The sequence below is a fragment of the Balaenoptera musculus genome, chromosome X, assembly GCF_009873245.2.
Source record: "Balaenoptera musculus isolate JJ_BM4_2016_0621 chromosome X, mBalMus1.pri.v3, whole genome shotgun sequence".
In the NCBI taxonomy this organism is placed as follows: Eukaryota; Metazoa; Chordata; class Mammalia; order Artiodactyla; family Balaenopteridae; genus Balaenoptera; species Balaenoptera musculus.
The window spans coordinates 81,161,994-81,184,833 of NC_045806.1; the positions used below are offsets into that span (position 1 = coordinate 81,161,994).

The 22,840-nt window shown below is 36.2% G+C and overlaps 1 protein-coding gene across 3 annotated transcripts in view; it reads left to right on the plus strand.

Annotated features, from left to right (window-relative positions):
- The window catches only part of DIAPH2 (diaphanous related formin 2), an 856,317-nt gene that overhangs the window by 667,643 nt on the left and 165,834 nt on the right, over nt 1-22,840 (plus strand). For all 3 annotated transcript variants that reach the window (XM_036839916.1, XM_036839917.1, XM_036839915.1), the window contains one exon: nt 1,263-1,398. In XM_036839916.1, coding sequence (XP_036695811.1) covers nt 1,263-1,398 — 136 coding nt within the window. The remainder of the gene's footprint in view (nt 1-1,262; nt 1,399-22,840) is intronic.

Sequence of the window (22,840 nt, forward strand, 5' to 3'; positions counted from 1 at the left end):
ACAAAGAATTGTCTTGCCCCAAATGACAATAGTGCTGAAGCTGAGAAACCCTCTTCTAAAATTATGACTCTATTATTCAAATTTATTTTAAGTGGTAGTCTTTGAGTTTGTCTGCAGGAGCCAGATTATTTTGTGCTCTTAGCCTAATGTTAGATGTACTAGTGTTACAGGGGCAGGAGAAGGGGGAGGTACCAATAATTCTTGCAAGTCAAGAGAATTTTTTTTGAAAGTGTTTTCAAGGCTTTTAAAAACTATTATTACCTTTTAATATGAAGAAAAAATATTTCAATATAGACACCTCCAGGCCAAGGCTTGTAGATGTATTCTTGTTATTGAGTCCTTTTCTTTAGGGTTTCTGGAACAAAATAGCTTTTGTGAGATAGTTGGTACATGCTGTGAAGTATGTTTGATGAATCATAAGAGGAAAAAAACCCAGAACAACTTGATGGAAGGAACTTGCAGTCGGTGTGTCTCTGCATTAGTGATTTCTCTAAAATGACTCTTCTCTAAAATACTATTAGTCCAGCAGAACAATTTACTCCAGCGTTCTCCCATACGGTCTACTGGAATGTACTGATTACCTTGAGTTCCACAGATAATCTATCCAAAATAAAACAGACAATAGCTTGAAATATGCTTCAGCACTCAAAGATCTAGGCATGTAAAAAGCTATTAAACGTGCAGGTATTTCTTTCCTATAATAATACGGCTGATTGTTTCATGCCCTGCACCATTAGATGGAATGGTGACCACCTCCGCCACACCCACCCACCACTATCATTGTCGTAGACAAAGTGTTCTATGTATTTTATAAATGTATCTCATTTTTCTTACAAAAATCTTATCACGTAGTTTAAAAAAAACATTTTTCAGATAAGGGGAAAATGTAAAATAGAGTTGTACAGTACCTGCTAAGCCATATTTCCCTATTAAACTTTTTCTTATGTATCAAAACTATTTCATATTTCAACCACAGAGACAATATGTTTATTGTTAAAAAATCTGTGAACATTCATGTTTCTAATTTTCTAGCACCCCAGGTAATAGCAGTTAAAGCCTGAGTTACAAATAATTTTTTTTCAAGAAGAAATATCTTATGATTATTTCTTTCTCTCAAAAGTATATGAATGTACCTCGAAGCTGCTATAATATTTTCCAACTCTGAGCACCCACACTTGTGTATATAGAATTTTAATATTGCACAACTCCTCCAATATATACGTAATGGAAGAATTTTTGTTTAACTTTGTTTATTTGTACAGGAAGCAGTGAAAGAAAACAACAAGAGAAAAGAAATGGAAGAGAAGACTAGGAGGGCAAAGCTTGCAAAAGAGAAAGCTGAACAAGAAAAGTTAGAACGTCAGAAGAAAAAGAAACAACTCATTGATATAAACAAAGGTATGAAGTGCTTCCATTTTTTAAGAAAGAGGTATGAAGTGCAAAATAATTGCACTTAATTATTGATAATTTTGAATTATAAAGTGAATAATGGTTTTGGTAGAAAATTCACAATATTATTAGTTATTTGTATCAAATGTCTTTCATGTTATTATCTGTATTTCTTTTCATCCTGCACTGAACACAGGCTTTTAGATAACCAATGCAAGGTAATATGTTGTTGCAACACTCTTTTTTTCTTGATTTATCTTACCAAATCATGTTATGTTCTGGATGAGGCAGTGGTAAGAGAAGAAGAGAGTGAGATGAAAAGAGAAACACTGGTCTGGGGAGATGAGCCTTATGGCTCTAATTTTATTTTGTTGACACATGTCTGTTGACAGTACAGTAATAATTAACACCCTCCCTTGGGGGCTTGAACATTTCAAGTCATAATGGATATTGACAGCACTGTTATAAGTTGCAAAAAAATAGGGAGAGGCACCTTGTCCAGCTGTGAGCCTACAAACAAAATACTGATATATCCACATAGTATAAAGTAAGTTGTTTTCTTGGTTAGCAAGAATGACTGTATATTAAAGGTGGATTTTTTTGGTTTCGTTTGGTTTGGTTTTCTTTTTAAAGAAGAGAGGGTAAGGAAAGAAAGTGATCAGCACCAGGTAGCTGCAACTTAAGAATGCAAAAGCATAGCCTTTGCCACTGAGGGTTAGAGAATTGAAAAACAAAACAAAATCTGAACAAGATGCAAGGTAATATGATTAATATGGACCACCTATTTCTAAGTATAATGATATTAAAAATTGCAAGTACTGTATAATGTTGACTGTGTGCCATATTTTAAGTAAGTTAATCTTCATAACATCTCTGTTAGGTAGGTACTATTATTATCTCATTTTACAGATGAGGAAACTGAAACTCATAGAAATTAAGGAACTTGCCAAGGTCACACAAATGGAAGTATAAGCAGCAAGATTAGAATCTAAGTAGTCTGGCGATAGAATCTTTGCACTTATAAATGCCATTGTCAAATAATAATAACAATAACAACAACAGCAACAGCTAACATATAGGACTTACTATGTACCAAGAACTGTTCTAGGAATTTTATGCATTTGAATATATTTAATCCTCATAAAACCCTGGTAGGAGGGTGCTACTATCTCATTTTTAGATGAGGAAACAGGCACAGAGAAGTTAAGTGAGTTGCCCAAGTTGACAAAGATAGTAAGAGGTAGAACCAAGATCTGAGCCTAGGCAGTCTGTGGCCAAAGTTAATTATTAATTATTATTACGTATTTTTAATCATTGTCAGTTACTCTGTAGTAATGTCTGTTAATGGTGAATCTTCTGAAATAATATCTATACCATTCTTCTTCATATCTCTAAAATACATACAATTTTTCAGGAATTGACTGCAGTTTATCTTTTTACCCAGGGAATAAATATAACATAATTTTAAAAGATGAGAAAAGTATATAGAAGGGATACAACAAGGTCCTACTGTATAGCACAGGGAGCTATATTCAATAGCCTATTAAAAACCATAATGGAAAAGAATATGAAAAAGAATATATATATATATATTTTTTTTTTAATAAATGGCTATGATTTACTCAGGGGAAAATGGAGCACGACAGTACGTGTAAGCCACTACACAGATGTGCAGACATCCCCAATTTTATAAGTGAGGCAGAATCTCAGTGCAACATTTGGGTCTTGCGAATACAAACACACACACACTCACACATACTCATATACACACACACTTCAAGGTACCCACCTGTAATACTGAAGGTGTGGAGATTGAGGTGTTTTTCACTCCAGTGTTTCTTTGCTGATTCATGCCCACTCCATAAAATCTGTGTTAAAGGCGAGGTCTTTCCCCGAACCTAATTATTTTCTGTCTCCTTGGATTGGGTGGGACATGTCTCACTCAATTAGGAAAAGTACTAGAGCACAGTATTTGTAGGAAGTTCTCGCTTAATAGGTGATGGAGTCAGTAGAACTGTGCTGAATGTTAGTTCCCTTACGTGCATGAAGGAGTACTGAGAGAAGAGGCTGGAAGAGGTACGGAACAGACTGTGCATTCACTTGGCTATGCTAAGGTTCTTACCCTGAGAGCTGTGGGAAACCTATGAATGTTTCTAAATGGGAAAGTGATATGCTTTTTTCTTAGAAAGATCATTTTGACAGAAGCATAGAGAATGGACTGGAAAGGGAACAGCCTGAGACAACAGAGGTTAAGAGGTTATCATTGTCCTGACAAGAGATGATGGTGGCCTGAACTAATGCAGTGGTAGTGAGGTTACAGAAGTCACCAGTAAGAGGTGTATTAGATTCTCTAGGTTGTGGATATGCAGAGACAGATCTATTTTAAGGAATTGGCTTGTGTGATTATGGAAGCTGGCAAGTCCAAAATCTGCAGGGTAGGATGGCAGCCTGGAGACCCAGGGAAGAACCAGTGTTGCAGTTCAAGTCCAAAGGCAGTCTACTGGTAGAATTCCCTCTTGCTCAGGGGAGATCAGTTTTTTGATCTATTCAGGCCTTCCACTGATTAGATGAGGCCCACCTACATTACAGAGGGCAATCTGCTTTACTCAAAATCCACTGATTTAAATGTTTATCTCACCCAAAAACACCCTCAGAAAAACATCCGGAGTAATGTTTAAACAAATATCTGGACACCATGGCCCAGCCAAGCTGACACATAAAATTAACCATCACCAGAGGGTTGTTAAAAGGTAGAACTGACTGACCCTGATGATTTTAGATGTGGGAATTAAGGGAAGGAAGCATTAAAGAAGGTGGTACTCTTCATAAAGAAAAAACAGTTCAAGAATAGAGCAGACTTCATCAGGAGGGTTACAATGATTAGTGACATTTTGAACCTGTTTCATTTTCAGAAACCTTGTAAAGATGGGAAATGTCTAAGAAGCCATTGTGTGTGTGCATATGAAACTCAGGAAAGAGGTTTGGACTAGACAGACAGACTTGGGGATCGTTGATTTTTGATGATTAAAGTTAGGGTATATTAGTTTGCTAGGGCTTCTGTGACAAAGTACCACAAACTGGATGGCTTAGGACAACAGAAATTTATTGTCTCACAGTTCTGGAGGACAGACGCCTGAAATCAAGGTGTAGGCGGTGTCCTGCTCTTTCTGAAGACACTAGGGAAGGACCCATTCCAGGCCTCTCTCCTAGCTTCTGTTAGTTCCTTGGCTTGTGGCAGTATAACTTCGATGGTCACATGGCATTCTCCCTGTGTGCACGTCTGTCTCTTCACATGGTGTTCTTTTTATAGGACACCAGTCATGTTGGATTAGGGGTCCAACCTAGTCTAGTTTAAATTCACCTTAATTAATTACACAATTTATCTTATAACATATGAGTTTGAATGAGATCACAGGGTAAAGTATAAATCAGAAGTTCTGAAAGTATTTGGTCTCAGAACCCATTTACACTCTTAAAAATTATTGAGGACCTCCAATACCTTTTGCTTATTTGGGTTATATGTATTGACATTTATTATATTAGAATTTAAGCAGAGACATAGTAAATAAAATTATTTAAGAAATAATTTTAAAAGTAATTATTTATTAATTCTATTAAAATAAACTATTATGTGTTAAATAACATTTTTTTATGAAATGTAGCTTTATCTTCCAAAATCTCCCCTTCAAAAAACTTAGTAAGAAGAGAAAAAAATAGTGTTGTAAATCTCTTCAAAATCTGGCTTAATGAAAGACAGCTTGATTCTCATACCTGATTCTACATTCGGTCTAATGTGATATCAATAGTTCATCATGTAGCTTCTAGAAAGCACTATACACTCATGAAAGAATGAGAGAGAAAAAGGCAAAAATGTGTCAGTATTCTTATAAAGATAGTTTCGACCTTGCAGATCTGAAATGATCTCAGGTCTCCACAAGTTCCCAGATTACGCTTTTGAGACTCTCCGGGGTGAATAGTGAAAAGAGGAAGGAGTCAAGACAGAGTCTGTCCAGTTTTGTGCCGAGAATATAATCTTGTTCCCACATCACACTGCCCCCCTCCCCGACCTCCACCCCAAGTATGTATCAAGCTTTCACTATTTCCTTAAAAACATACCTACAATAATAGAAAGAAAAAAAGAAAGAACCTATTTTGATTGTGTCTATAATATGTATATATTTTCATTTGCCAAGATTTGATTAATGACCTCTTCAAACATCATTGAAGGCATAGTATATAGATCCAAATAAGTTTTTTATGCAAATGCTTAGCTGAATGATCTGAACACGAAAGACACACTTTAAAATAGGATTAATCTTTTGTATACTCTTACCATATCTCTATTTACAGATCAATTAAATAATAAACTTCACCATTAGGTTCTTGATTTGTGGCCCATATGTGGCAGGTACTTATTATTATTACTGTTATTTATTGTAACATTATTTTACACTTAAGAGTATATGTTTGTTAGTACTTATAAATATGTTTTAAAAAGAGATCCTTCCATTGAAATTGTATAGTCTTAAGACAAAAAGATGCAGAAAAGAAAGAATAAGAACAGAGTTGGGTAATTGGGTGTCAAGATGGAGCTCAGTGTCAGTGAGTTTCTTAGTATCTTGTAAAAGATGGTGTTGTTAACTAGGTGGAAGTCAGCTGCAGATATTCTGAGAGCCTGGGAGGAGGCATGATGGAGCTACGTAAAAGGTGAATCCATGTTAGAAATGAGAATGAGGTGCCACAGAGAACTTTTAAATGTGTCCAACTAGAATGGTGTTATCCACTTTCCACTGAAAGAGAACTGATATAGAACATTTGATTGCCATTGTGAGATACATATAATTTAAACTGTAGAGATAGTTCATGCACATGTGACTAGAGATACATCCCATTGGAACCCGGGGATCTGACCTATAACAAAAGTAATCAAGTAAAGAGTCTCTTGGGTAAAGAAAGCCACTTGAAAATTACAAACAACTTTAAAAACACAAATACTCTTTCTGTAAAGTTTCTATTTCATATCAACTTAGCAAAATTGCCAACCCCTCCCTTTTAAAAAATCTCCTGTGATCTCATATAGCTAATAAGTAACAACAACAATATATATTTATCTGGCATGCAAAATTATATGCATTCATCATGAGGAAATATTCTGGAATCTAATTATTCAGAAGAATAATAGGATAAAGCAACCACAAAAGATTATTTCTATAATCTAGATGTGATCAGCTGAGCTCAGAATTAAGTAAAGATATCATGGAAACCGAGCAGCCAGAGAATTATACCTTTTCAGTTAAATCCATTAAAAAATGCCATGTTTCAAAAAAAAGCCATGTTTCAAGGCTCCATTTTGAAAGAATTAGAGAACCAAAGGCAAAGGCCATGATAAGAAATAGTATTTTTTTAATTGTAAAAGAGAAAAAAGACATGGTTATATATTAAAGAGACCATCATTTGCAAACATTAAGTGGCATGTCTAAAAAGTTATTAAAGTCTGTACATTAAAAAAGTGGAGATCAGTCCTAGCTCTGCCACCTACTCGCTTTATGACCTTGTTCTGTTCCTTCATCTCTTCATGCCTCAGTTAGCTCATCTGTAATGGAGGATAATGACATTTACCTCCTATCATTTTAGTGAAGATTAAATGAGATAATTAAGTACAGTATATAACAAAGGGCCTAGAATATTCTTGCTGCTGCTGATGATGAAAGAGTCATTTTGTGCTCGTTGGAGAATCAGAAAAAAGTTCAAGACGTAGTCCCCATCCTTTCTAGTTTACAATTTTGTCATAGAGATGTGTAGGGGAGGAGAAACTGTTCATTGGCTGGGACCCTGTAAACTACACTGACAAAAGACAGGTTAGCAGGAGATAAACGAACAGATTTATTAATATATGCATCGTGCATATACCTGGCAGCATTCGGTGATGAGTAACTCAGAGGGGTGGTTAGAACGTGGGCTTATAGAGCATCTTAGCAAAAGAATAATACATTTGGAGAAGTTTTTAGATGAGACAAAGGAAGAGGACTTTGAGTTTCTAGTGTGGCAAATTGTGGGAAGGTAAATATATGGGGGAACTAATGGAAGATAAGGGCTAGTTAGTAAATTGTTATGTAGGTTCCTCTGGTGCCATTTCTGGACGGGTAAGAGTCTATCTAGAGTAGTCTCTGGCGAATATCTTCTGTTATTCCTGGTAAAGAGTAATAGAGGGACACCTTTACAAATTTATATCCTGCTTTTAAGGAAATAGCTAGAGGGCCGAGAGCTTTTCTGGTATCTGCTTCTTCTCACTTACCTTCAGCTCGAAATAATCCTTATGCCAAAGTGGCATATCTTTGGGTGACATATTCTGCTACTCTTCTGATGTAATAAAGCTGAACCAGCAAACAGTGTACTGATAAATAATAGAGATCATTTCGAACTATCTAAAAGGGGAGATCAATGAGATCTGGTAAAATGATGTAAGGCTTCGTGGAGAAGGCTAAATATGGTCTCTAAATGTATCCGTTGAACTAGATGCTGAAGGATGGGTAATATTTAGCTAAAGCAGGGGCGAGACTATTCAAGTAAATGGGACTAACGTCAGCAGTGGTGCACGTCAGCACGGAAGGCAACAGGCCTCACAGAGGATCTGTTCAGTGGCCCACAGGGAAGTACATCAAAATGATGACAAGAACAGGTCCTAAGTTCAGGTCTCAGATCTACAACTGAGTAGCCGTATAATCTCTGACAAGGTATTTCATCTCTCTGTGCCGTAAGTTCCTGCTCTAAAAAATGGAATAGTAAAACGTTCCCTTGTTATTGTGAGGGTTAAATGAGGTAACCCACAGAGACTGGTGTTACTAATACTCTAGTCTATCCATTACATGTTGATGTCATTGGTCTCTGATGAATAGTTCAACGTTCAGTAAATATTTTCTCATGTTGTCATTGTCCTCGTTGTCGTCGTTGGCAGAGGAGGGTTTGAATTGGGAAACTGTTGGAAAAGTAGGAAGACTGTTGGAAAGACTGTGAAGAGCTTTCCAAGTCAGATGGGAGGTTGTGATGCAATGAGGTAGGAGAGCCAAACTGATTATAGGAATTTGTTCAGGGTTCACCCAGGTAGTGAGCCAGAATACAAGAAAGGAAAGGTGAACACAAGGTGGATGTAGCTGGAAAAGAACAGTGAAAGGTGAAAAGAGAAAAAAAAAAGGAGTTAGCTCATATCTGATGCTCTCTTCAAAGGAGTTTCAACCTGTGGCAGTTTAAGAAGGTGGTAACAGGAAAGAAAAATTTCATAAAAGAGATGGAAAAAAAGGCAGTGGGAGTTGGAAGCAGTGGATTTACTGATGGCCTAGACTTTTTTTTAAGAACAGCAAGGTTTCATCAATATATAACTATGTATTAATGTTTTTTGATGTATTAGGTTATTTCATTCATCCAACCAACATTTATTGCACCATTTCCCAAATAATTATAATTAAAGCATGCACAGTATTACACCATTTATTTAAATGTAAAATTGAGAAAGCTAATTTAAATGCAGCAAAAATATGCTAAATCAATAAATGTACTCTAAAATGTGTGTAATAGTATGTAAACTGTGCAAAGTACTTGGCATAATCTACGTTCTCCAACCTTTGATTATATTAATATAGATGATAATTAACTTAGGGATCACGAAAAATAAATTAATTAATTCTGTAGGTAAAGTAAGAAAGCTTACTGAATATTTGTAATATTGGTGAATAAATCTCTTTTCATGTTTCTGGAAGTCAGCAAATTAATTGCAAGGACTTGGAGGAAGCAATAAAAAGAAGTGCATTTAAAAAAGGGTGTTTTGAAATTGGAAACTCCAAATGTGATTCTTATGCAAATATTATTTAATCAGGAACAGCTTTGCTCCTCCTTATATAAGATTATATGGAAATTAGAATTGCCTATTTACTTCTAGTATGATGATAAAGATAGCTACCTGAGTCAGATTTGATGATAAATCAGTCTTCTGAGAGTGAATAAGCAAATTTTAACCAATAAACCTAAACATTTAAGCTCTATCATTAGTGGTGAATAGCAATTTGATTTTTCTGTTTTCCAAGTTTTAAAATAATTACATCTTATAAGTGAATTAATTCATTTCACATTACATTATTTTAATCTGAATAGATCAAAATTATGTTTCCTAATGTCATACCCCAGGCATTAAATTACAGTAACCAGTAGTATAGATTAGAATACCCATAAATAACAGAATTGATCCCAAGTAGTATTAAAGGGCCCCCGATAATATTGGGTTGGCCAAAAAGTTCGGTCAGGTTTTTCCGTAAGATGTTATGGAAAAACCCGACCGAACTTTTTGTCTACCCCTATGTAAATTCCTGAGACAAAATGGGTACCACCATTCTGGCATATTTTACAAATGATAGTGAGCAGCTCATAGATGCTAATGCAAAACTAAATATTGACCTAATAAGCCTTATTTATGAAGGAAAAAAAGAATATCTGGTTGATATTCCATTTATTTAAATTGCCTTGCTCCCTATATCAGCAAACATTTCAAGAAATCTGTTTATTCAAAATCAGAACTTTTTCTCTTTGCTCTCTAGGTTTGTTTTTTTCAATGGAAATATGTGGTGTGTGTGTGTGTGTTGAGCAATTCACCTAACCCCTCTGATCCTCAGCTTCCTTGCCTATAAAACAGAGGAAAGAATGGCATCCACCTCCCAGGATTTTCATAAGAATGAAATGAGACAATACTACAAATCTCTTAACAGTTGCTTGGTACACGGTTAGCACTTAATAAGTGTTCAATGTTGTTATCCCCTTAATAATAATAGTTATTTCAGTGAACGTATCATGGAAAACGATTAATAGCAATAATCACTACAATAAAATCTTAGTTGACTAGAATGCCTAGGGGAAGAGGTGTTTTGATTAATCTGATTTTGCAATTATAAGAAAGCCATTTGGGCATCAGTCTTTATCATTCATAATCTTTCTGAATTCAGTGCACAACCCTCCTCTGACTCACCCAAATACCTTCCCCCAACCCCCAGTATTTTTGGCTTCACATTTTACACAGGTGAAAATGTGCCGCATATAGTGTTTAAATATAGGTTTGTACATACAGTCAGCCCACGATATATAGATCATTGGTAAATCAATAGAACTTTGTTATTGTCTCTGGACCTGTATTCAGAGCATGAGTGATCATTGCAAACAAGTGTTGGAGAGTGGGCTTCATCTGTTCTAATTCCAGAATACACTCTAGATTAATCGAAGGTTCTAGTTATTTTTCCAGTAGTCTGTTTGAGCCACTTATCACTAGTAATTTTTTTCTGACCTCATACTAGAATAATTACATTTCTGGCATCAGTTCACTGGAAATAAGTGCTAAACTCTGATTCTGTCTGCCTTAGCAGTAAAACAAATTTCTACACCAACTAAAAATATTCTTTTAAATAGGAGACAAAAATAAATATGCGAAACACGATAGGTAATACACTTTAGATCTCATTAAGAGTTCTTACATTCTAAATGCAGAAACTCCGATTTGCAAAAACTCTAAGAACTGTCTTCAGTGTGTTGAGCATTTAACAAGATTTCATCAGTTCTTATGTAGAAGATGAGTAATGCTGGCAGTTACAAATTTGGCTGTTCTCTACAGTATGTGCTTGTTGCCATGTATGCCTTATGTAACTTCACGAGCCAGAAAACCATGAAAATATTGGAGCAGGTGGGTGAAAACAATCAAACTGACTACATAAGAAATGACCAAAACACATTGTAGATGGCCTAATCATTTATTAGAAACATGCTTCGGTTCCATATTTCAGTATTCTAATTCTTATTACAAAAGTGTCAAATGAATAACAGCTGTTATATACCAACATTGCAATTAATTTGGCTGTGTTCTCAGTCAAATGCATTTAGATTCACATCGGTAATTACACCTAACAGCTTCATAGAACCAATAAGCTGCACTGGACCCAGCTGAGTCTCTAATGACTTTTTTTTCTTTGAATATTATATTTGTTCCACCCACATTGAATCCCTGAGCCCCCGGGCTGCTTCAGAATCAGGGCAAAATCTATTGTTACGCTAAACGTGTGAAAGGCTTATTATGGATGAAAACCTTTCAGTGATTTTTAATTTAATTCTGCAAGTGTTTATTGAGTGCTCACCGTGTGCTGAGCAGGGTGACACACCCTAATCATAGTATTGTTGTCTGTTAACTCAGCACCATTAGCCGACTTAAGGGGTTACTAACTGTCAGCCCCTCTGCCTCTGTGTGTGTCTTTTCTGTAAGAAATAATGGCTCTTGCTGCATATGTATGTATGTGTGTGTGTGTGTATCCACTCACACAGGACCATGTGCAGCATATAGCATGTATATTTCATTTTTTCACATATTTTAATGTGAAAAATTTTTAATTTTTCTTCATTATGTCTAGTCAAGCCTCAGTCCTCAGTCACTCCCTTCACACATGAACAATCTATAAAGTATATGATATCTTGACTAGTTAGAAAAAAATGGGAAAAAAAGATCTTAGTTTAAGAAAGCAGTTATGCCTTTGTTATAATGGTATTAGAAACACATTATAACCTAAACTTAGAATACCTGATTGTCATCTAAATCAACAATTGGCTTTATATACTATTTCATAGTAGCTCAGAAGATGATGGTATGATTCATTTGGGAAGGAAAAAAATAATTATCCTTTTAAATGTGCAATTAACTATGGATGCCATAATGCTTTTATTTGTTTGAACCAGTATTGGAATCTACTCTAAATGTACATTATATATAAAAAAAAAATTATCTCTTCATCAGAGGAGATATTTTAGAGGTCCTGATTTTGATTTAGTCTTTTACATTTGCTGAGCCCTGGAGAGGGCTGCCTAGGAATTACTTAGAGCATCGCTAAACAGGATGTATGGCTATAGGTCTAGGGAGTTGCAGGCACAGCCCTGCTGAGGGTGGGACAGGGTCCCAGGGATTCTTTACAGACCTGTATGGTTCTGTGGTAGAAGAACCGCATACTGGGTTAGGCTGTGCTGTAATCTGAAAATCAGAATACCTTGTTTTGTTTAAGCGTTTAGTCTCCCATTTTTATAACGTAACTCCCACCCCAATTTATTTTTTAATTTTTTAATTGAAGTATAGTTGATTTACAATGTTGTGTTAGTTTCAGGTGTACAGCAAAGCGATTCAGTTACACATATATATGTGTTCTTTTTCAGATTCTTTTCCATTATAGGTTATTACAAGATATTGACTATGTAGTTCCCTGTGCTATACAGTAGGTCCTTGTTTATCTATTTCATATATAGTAGTGTGTATCTGTTAATCCCAAACTCCAAATTTATCCCCCCCACCCCAATTTTTAAGCTAATCATTTTATGTAGTTGAATGTCTGAAGTTGAAGTTCTCCAAATTCCCTGTTTGTCTCACCAATATGTACACATTCCTGGTTTGAGTTGCTACCTCATCTGATTTTCTAGAACAGTATTTCTGTGAAAGAAAAATGTGTTCCCACTAGTCCTCTTTTGTCAAAAACTCTTTGCACTTCCTTTCTTTTGCCAATTGAACCTTTTTTGAAATGCATCAGTAGGGAGAGCTTGCCTAGCCTTTGCTAGACAAGAGTAGCTGTAGGTGCATTTAAACAATCCAACTTGAAAAGGGGATTTCTCTCTTTTTATTTGAAAACAATTGAAAATGAAAGGTGTGTGTCTCAGGATAGAGTGCTTAACCGACCTTGTTCTACTGCACTTCAGTATGGTATATGAAACTGCCTCCCCTGTGTCTTTCCCCAGTGTTTTAAAAAGATGCTTTACTTGTTTGAGGCAACTGGTTCTGAGTCAGAGCTCTTTCTGGCATAACCGGAATCCATTATGCTGTTAGGCCTTGTTATACTGTTCTTTGCATCTCAAAGAGTGAATGCAGCTTTGTTCGAAGGGCTATCTGATCATATTTTGAGGGGAAATGGAGACTGAGCTATAGAGGTGAACTATGGCTACATTAAGCTTTAAGTGTACCCACGCTCCATCCCCACAGTACGTACAGCCTGGACTTTTCAGTAATCTCATGTAAGCTCCTGTGACCCAGGCGTGTTGAAAACTAGCCCTTTTCACTTGAGTAACCATGACAGTAAATGAAACCCCCTAAAGGTACCTCTCTCCTCAAGGGTGGAAAAGGAGGTGGCGGTGAGGGGTTTGCAGTACAGTTCCCAGCCTCTCCTTCCTGTCCCCTCTCCCATTTTAAGACCCCAGAAGAACAAAGTAAGCATTTTTTTAAAATTTATTTATTTATGGCTGTGTTGGGTCTTCGTCTCTGTGCGAGAGCTTTCTCTAGTTGCGGCGAGCGGGGGCCACTCTTCATCGCGGTGCACGGGCATCTCACTATCGTGGCCTCTCTTGGTGCGGATCACAGGCTCCAGACGCGCAGGCTCAGTAATTGTGGCTCACGGGCCCAGTTGCTCCGCGGCATGTGGGATCTTCCCAGACCAGGGCTCGAACCCGTGTCCCCTGCATTGGCAGGCAGAGTCTCAACCACTGCGCCACCAGGGAAGCCCCAAAGTAAGCATTTTTATAAAGAAATGTATATTGTAAATCAACTATACTTCAATAAAAAAATATTGATTGATTAAATTTAAAAAAAAGAAATATACAGGTTCTTTCTTTTAAAATCATAGATAATTATAACCTTAGAAAAAGCTACTGTATGCTTTGGACTTGAGTAGTTAATGCTTCTTCTGCAGGAGAAGGCTCTTTAAAGACAACAGTTAACTAAGGACTGATTGGAAGTTACATTCCAAAATAAAACTGGAAGTCTGTATTCCCTCACAAACATTTCCACGGACAGTAGTATGTGTTAAAGAAAAAAATGTATTCTTTAAATAGAAAATAGGGCCAGGTTTTGTTTCGTTCTGCTTGCTTCTTGGGGGGCGAGGAGGATAAGAAGCTAGTTGATTATCTCACAACTATGGTAGTTGGCCATCTCTAAATCTCTGGTATTCAAGAAATACCAAGTTTCAGTTCACAAAATGTGAGTCCTTTGTTATAAGCATCTTTTTTTGGGGGGGGGGGCCTCTAGGCAGTTTCTGAAACTAGTTGCTGACTCCCATGTGATGCTTTTATATGAGATTTATCCATAAAACCTTTTGCATTTTTTTGAGTTGATGGTGCCTTTTTGTCATTCGGCTGCACCTCTCTCCCCTTCTTGGGGATTGTGACACTGTCACACTCTTCCTGATGCATTGCTTCCTGGTGGGTGACATCATGATTTGTGAGCAATCCAATATATAAATAAGGTGGTAAGAACTGCCTCAGCAATTCAGTTTCTGTTTTAAAGGAATTAAGCAGTCTCTTTCTGTTTTCTTACATTTCCCCCTACATCGTGTTTCCACAATTATATTAGGCACTATAGGAGGGCCTCTTTTCACTTTCACTCCATTTCAAAAAACATTTGGTTGACTCAAAATCTTCTTGGAAATGTACTACGCCATGTGTTATAATAGACCTCTCCTACCATACACATTTTTACCACGCTAGAATGTATCATTCAGCAATAGCTAATAACTACTAATTTTCTAGGAGCATCTCAGGAACTACAGATGCTTCTTCAATCAGTATGTTTTTATTTTTGCTGATATTAAAGGAGTGTTTATCTAGAAAGAGTGATAAGAGCGAATTATCAAACTTCGACCTTCTTGACTGTGTAGACATTACATGTACATAGGTGTTTTGTGGGCTTTGGTAAGCATGAAAATATGTGTGAGATCAGTAAAACTTTAATATGTTCAAAAGTGAATATGGATGTGGTTTTACTGGATGAACTCCTTAGCAAAGATGCCTTTTAAGTATAACAAAGGTTACAGTATATATAATGTGTGTATACATACATACATACACATATACATACATGCACATTATTACATGGACTCCCACAAATAAGTGGCTATTTGTATGTGTCTATGTAATAATAGAATTGACTATCACAACTTATTTTTCAAGTTCCACTGAAGTATTTAAAGCTAATTAGAAGGGCATACAGTTGCAGCAACATGGATGGACCTAGAGATTATCATACTAAGTGAAGTAAGTCAGAAAGAGAAAGACAAATATCATATGATATCACTTATACGTGGAATCTAAAACAATGATACAAATGAACTGATTTACAAAACAGAAACAGATGCACAGGCAGAAAACAAACTATGGTTACCAAAGGGGAAGGGGGGGAGGGATAAATTAGGAGTTTGGGATTAACAGATATACACTAATGTATATAAAATAGATAAACAACAAGGTCCTACTGTATAGCACAGGGAACTATATTCATTATCTTGTAATAACCTATATTGGAAAAGAATCTGAAAAAGACTATATATATAACTGAATCACTTTGCTGTACACCTGAAACTAACACATCATTGTAAATCAACTAGACTTCAAACAAAGAATTTTTTTTTTTTTTAAGAAACAGAAAGGCATATGGTATTGATGTCAGGGTCTTGTATTACCCACCTTAGAGCAAGACGGTATGATAATTATTTTCAAACAGTTAGTGTTCATTTATTCTACCCACATATTGCTCTTCATTCCTTTTTATATTTCAGACCATACACCTGGAATTACTCTTTCTGCCTGCAATACATCTTTTAGAATTTCCTTTGAGTGAAGGTGGCAAACTATTTGGGCCAAACCTCTTTAGGAACTTTCTGGGCCAAGAGAGACCCAACCCTTGTCCCACCCTACCCCCAAAGCTTGGGACTTTTGGCCTTATTAATCTCACAGGAGTTTTCCTTCCTATAGTCCTGTCTCACCAAAAGTGCTCCTCCTGTGTCCTGACTCATTGGTTTCAGTCATTTTCTCCCATCCCTTAGTTTACAACAAGCCAAAATATTTCATCCAGCTTTGGGCTCAAGCTGGCTTTATTTCCTGATTTAGGGCTTTGTGTAGTCTTATTAGTCTCAGTTTCAGAGACTAATAAATTCTAAATTCTAAATTCTCCTGATTTCCTCCTGGCTCACCCACCCCCTTCCCCCCAACCCTGCTCCTGTTGCAAATCGGCGGGCTAATGCAGTGCCATCTTTCAGATTGAGTTTCTTCCTTCGAAAGAACACTGCCATCATCTGTTGATATCTTGTGACACTTTGGCAGGTGCCTCAGGAACTCTCCCACAGCGGGTGGGTTCAGATCTTGCCCTTCAGATTCTTGGCATTCTCCTAGGCCAATGGTTCTCAAAGTGTGGTCCCTCACTCAGCACACCGCGCAAGGTCATAAAGCTAGTTTAGTGCTAAATAGGAGAGCCAGGAGTAGAGCCTGCCTCATCCACTGCTCCTTCTGCTCTACTACTCCACAGTGCTAGTCCTTTAAATTGTTTTAAATTGTTTAAATTTAGTCATGATTGATCATTGTACATGTGAAAATGAGAGACTTGTCCTTCAAGCTTTACATTCCTATCATTTTTGAACCTTTTGCCAAGTGACAGGATCAGTCAGAATCAAGTAGTTTTCAGTGACAAGGTGGGAGGATATCCTTGGCATTGGAAGTTTACAGGGAACTCAGCAGAGTATTTGTGTTGTCCAATATGGCTTTGATGGATGGCTGGTACCATGTTTTTCCAACTATAACATTCCAAAATGAACTCAAGCAACTGATTTACTAAGGAATGATCATTTACATTGTGTGTGTATATAGGTATATGTATATACATATATATATGTATGCATATATGTATGTGTGTACTTGATTTGTAAAGTGAATTACCAAAGAATTTCTTAAGTAGCAATGTCCCTGACATGTTAAAATAGAATTTCTTGGTCATGGGGAGGAGGTAGATAATGAATTACATAACTAGGAGCACATCTATTGAAAAGCAAGTTTACTTTATATTAGTTATTAGTTGAGTATTAGTATACTTGTTCTATAATTATCATTATTTGTACATAATTTAAAGCCTTTTGTTTGCTCTTGATGGATGGATTCAGATAGCAAATAAACATCTGTGAGTTTCCATTTGTCTTGGCTTGACATCTTTGCCCCATATACCCTCATGGATATGAACTTAGAGGAAAGGAAATACAAAGTTACTGTTTCAATCTTTTCTGCTTTCGATTTTATTTTCAACAGCCAAACATTTCTTTTCAATGATAATTAGAGCATTGAGACTATTTACTTACTAAAGCACACTTGAGTGGATTGAAAAAGTTAGTGTAGCCTCTAAAGGAAGTGACTTAACCACTGGGAAATTTTTCTTTGATATGATTTTATGAATGTTAAAGAAAATAGCATGGGGACTTCCCTGGTGGCGCAGTGGTTAAGAGTCCGCCTGCCAATGCAGGGGACACAGGTTCGAGCCCTGGCCCGGGAAGAACCCACATGCCGCGGAGCAACTAAGCCCGTGAGCCACAGCTACTGAGCCCAAGTGCTGCAACCAGTGAAGCCCATGCACCTAGAGCCCCTGCTCCTCAACAAGAGAAGCCACCGCAAGGAGAAGCCCGTGCACCGCAGTGAAGAGTTGCCCCCGCTCGCCACAACTAGAGAAAGCCTGCGCGCAGCAACGAAGACCCAACACAGACAATAAATAAATAAATAAATAAATAAATAAATTTTTAAAAAGAAAAAAAAATAGATAAATAAATACATAAATAAAAAGAAAATAGCATGAAGAAATTATCAGGAGTAGTCAGTACTACATCATTCTGAAGACCTTGTAATCTTTTTCAAGTACTAATAAGAAATTTATGAAAAATGTACAATCAAAATAGTTTATTACATTACAGATGGGTTTTATTTTTACCAGCACTGGGTACATAATTTGTGGGGCCAACTGCAAGATGAAAATCTGTGCCTCTTGTTCAAAGATTATTCAGAATTTCAAGATGGCAGCAGCAGAGCATTAAAGCAAGTATGGGGCCCTTCTGAGCCCAAGACCCTGTGCGACTGCACGGGTCACATACCCAGGAAGCCCCTGTGTTTTGCCTAAGTGTACAGTGAATGTAAGAAGTAAAATCCACATGCCTTTGTTCATGGAACAAAATGAACATTTTAACTTGAATAAAAGTGGGAATCTCTTAACAAGAATCCACTTTTTAAAAAAAGTCTTTTCCTGCAAGTGACCTCTTTTATTTATTTCAAAATGTCTCTTCTTTTCCCATCAATTCCAGCATGATCTCTGTAGCAAATAAAAAAGGGAGCTTTTCCCATGAGAACTGCTGTCAAGAAACAATCTTCTTCGGCCCTCTTCTGATATATTAAGGAATAGTTCTCATCTGTCTTAAAGTAGGTTTGAACATTTTCCTCTGATGAATACTTTATATACTCTGAGTAAACAGCTTCAAATTTCTCACATATTTTTCTGGAGAGATTCCTATTTCTTTTTTTAAATCCCCAGTGGCTTAAGGTATCATATCTACAGATAGTTTATACCACATTTCTGTATAAGTAGCGTAGTAAGGCATAGGATTTCATTCTGCAGCATTGTCTTTGGGTCTGTTTGCACTTGATGCTGAGTTCATTTAGAGTAATATCCATCCTTTGAATTTGTTTTCTGTGATTTGGTTTTCATAAAACATGAAGATGCTCTCTAGATTATCCAGGCCAGTTCCCTGCCTCAAGGTATATCCGTATGTAACTCTGTAAGACAAATGGTTAGACAGCATGTTTCTAAATGTCCCAGGAGAAGGAAACTGTAGTAGCACCAATAATCCTTATATAGTGAGGGATGTCTGGGGAACACCAATGCACTTATATTCCCCACAAGTTCCATTGTTCTTGAATGCAATCATTATTCTTTTCTTTTTATTGAAATTATTTGATGTGTCTTATTCCCTTACTTTAGGCAAAGTGCTTTATTTCGAAAACTAACCTTAATTATATTCTCGTGGAGGAAAGCAGACTCTTCTAACCAGTATATTCCACCATGTAAAACTCTTGAAAACTTTGTCATCACATTTGTCCATTTGTCAGCCCTTTCTGATATGTAGACATATCCTGGTTAATAATTATTGTTATGTGCGTTTCTTTCTTTTTTAATGAAAAACTATTGAATTATTCAGTTTTTCTTAAAAGTTCAATGATTTTTGTATTTCAAATGCTCTTTAGTATTCAATATATTCACAGCATGCTCAGAGTTTCTCTTACTGGTCCACTGGCTCTAATATTTATTAGAATAATTTTATTTACCATATGTTTATGTCATATTGGAAATGTTAGGAGAAAAAATTGAATTTTGAATGTGAAACGTCCTTTCTTCTTTTATCAAAAGGAAAAAATGCATTTTCTGACATTAATAAAAGTCATGCTGGCGTTCTCTTACAAGAAACTCACTAAAATGACAAAGAGCATGAAAAATGTAATTAGATGTTGGTTGAACTGCGTTGGTTGGTTGGTTTTCCTATCTGACAAATTCTAATACACAAAAATAAAATTACAATTAATAAGAAATTGCAAATGTAGCAGACATATTGGTATTCTACATAATGTTGAGGCAGTTGTCATTATTTCATGTGATTACAATAGAAAAAAAATAAATTTGACTTTTTTTGCAAATACTGGTGAATTTTTCCTTGAAAAATACTATAACAAGTGGATTTATTTATTCAATTCTCAGTGAGGTACTGGCTGTATCAAGGTTTTGGCAAAACAAACATGCATTCTGTATCTCTAAGTATGTTAACTAATCTATAAAGGCTTGACATTCATTAATGCTTGCCACGGGAAAAAAATGAGTTCTAGAGATTGTGTTTTGCTCAGTACTGGATAACTTACTTTCACAGCCCCACTTAAGCTTTGATTTCTAAATCTCTCCCCAGTGAAATCATACCTCAAAGATGTTTCATGAAAATGACAAGATAAGCTGCCTTGCATCCCAATGCTGGAGTAGGGGCAAGGGACAGAGTTCTGGGAGATTTTGCAAAACCATCCTAAGCTTTAGGGAAAGAAGCGCAAATGATTGACCTCAGTGAAAAGTCAGCAACGTCACCATCATGAACATAATAGCTCAGAGGACGTGTTGACTGTGTGCCGAGCACGGGCTTGTCTTGATTTTGTATTGATGACTCATACAGAGTTAGAACATGGAAGTTGGAGTTATGGAAAATAGGGACTATTGGAAAGACTGTGCTTTTCAAGTTCTGCATTTTAGAAAATATTTTAAAATGCATATCATCATTGTCATAGCCTTCTGCATTGTACAATCTTCCCTCTTCTGTTTAGAAATATTTTTTTCAGAGAGTTGGTAATAATTCAAATGACTTCACTGTATCCCTAAATAGCAGTTTGAACCATATGAAACTGTTACTCTTTAACTACTTTTTGGCCTATAAAAATGGCAGCCTCACATGGTTCAAACTAATGAAAAACACATAATTCCCCAAACAGAAAGGTAATATTCTCCTATTACTCAACCACTCTTTTTTTTTTTAACATCTTTATTGGAGTATAATTGCTTTACAATGGTGACTTAGCCACTTTTTGTTGTGTGTGAAACTCAAACTCTGTCATTCTAATGAGATTAAGAGACATTGTCATTTCTTGGATGGAGCTGGATGTTGACAAGGTTTCCTTAGCCACCTATTTCCAAATCACCTCTTACATGAGGATGATTAATCCATCCAGCACATGTTGACTTCTCCCAATTTGACTCTGAGGTGGAAGTGACCTCTTCCTCACTTTACTCCCCAGTTCAGGATGTACCTTAAAATAGCTTCCTCTAGACTGGATAGATATAAGATTTCAGCACTGAATAGATTCTCTAAGTATACTTCTTTGTTCAAGACAGTGCTAGTGTGAATGCTTAGTTACTAAAACAAATATAACGGCATTTTTAAAGCCTCATGAGGCAGGTAATTGCTTTAAAGAAATGATGGTGCATTTTTTTCCTTCCTTTTCCTGAAGTGGAAAATCCTAGTCTTCTCTAAGACCCAGGATTCCATACGTCATAAGAGCATACGTTGTATATTCCTTCTAAAGGATGAGGATAAACTTCCCTTATACTAAAAATCACCAGCTGCCACGGAAGTGCTGAGTAAAAAATAGTCCTTATCATTTCTTTGTGGACTGCAATTTTCCCCCTTGATATAGGCTATAAATAGGAAATAAAGAGTCGAATGAAATCAGATAGTATGCAAAGATTTCACTGATAAGTTGAGGTGAGCAAATCATAAAAAGAACAAAATAGTACCTGGTCCTAAATCTTTGCCAAGGAGTGTTTAGTGACTTCCTCAGTCTCTACCCTTTGGGCAGATACCACTTTGTAACCCCATTTTTGAAGAGTAACAGATATTTGGTTTTGAATTTTTTTTACTTATCTAAAAGAGGGAACATAATTAAGAATATTAAAAATTATTACTGTTCAGTGGACAGGCAAAATAAACAGTCGTTTTAGTATCCTTTATTTAATAAAATCAGCAGTTCTTCCCTTTATAGCGTATTTATCTGAGGTAATTTATCAATACACGGACTATACAAAAATAACTTGCTTTTCTAAATGGTAGAATCTTGGCTTCTGCAAACACTTGAGCCATGCCCAAATTATAATGTAAAAATTAGGGTGTTCTATTAAATTAATGTTCTAAGAGCCAAAAAATCTACAGTATTTTTCTTTCTGTTCTTCAGATATACGTTAAACAAGTAGAGATTTTCAGAATATTTCATTTGTATTCAATTTGATCGGCAAGGCTCTTTATTATCCAAAAATTCTCTTAATTTCCAAATTAGACTACATAGTAGAAGAAATACATAACTGACCTCTTTGCGGAAATGCGTCTTAGGAGGATGCATTACAGTTCCCTGTTTTGTACAGCGCTATCCACTACTAAGTGCCCAGTGGTCATGTGTTGATAGCTTGAAAGAGTGAATTAAATGCTAAATAAGGAATGTGCTGGGGGTATGATTGAAGCATACTGTGTCTAAGTCCTCCTTGCTTTCTTCTTGGGAGCCTACTGTCCCAAGAGGAGAGATGGTTGAAACAGTGAAATTGTAAACCTTTTCTATTTAATCCCAAGTAAGAAATTCAGTTCCTGTTTGCAAGTCTTGTCTCTGAACAGAGCTCTATACATTTTAATAAAAAAATAACAATATTTACAAACAGTAGTTACCCAACAGTAGCTAGATAGTGATATAGTTACTTCATAAAATAGTATATGATATAAACCATGGAAGTTTTTGAATGTAAAAGTAAAAATCAAGTAGACATGTCAAAATAAAGCGCTTATGAAGTTAAGCTCCAAGGAATGACAATGTTTAAATGCCAGTGTCTTCTCTGGTTTTACCAGCTTGCAGTGGGTTATTTAAGTTAAGCATAATTATCATCTATGCCTTTTTTTTTAATAAATTTATTTATTTTTGGCTGCGTTGGGTCTTCGTTGCTGCACGTGGGCTTTCTCTAGTTGCGGCAAGCGGGGGCTACTCTTCCATGAGGTGTGCAGGCTTCTCATTAAGGTGGCTTCTCTTGTTGTGGAGC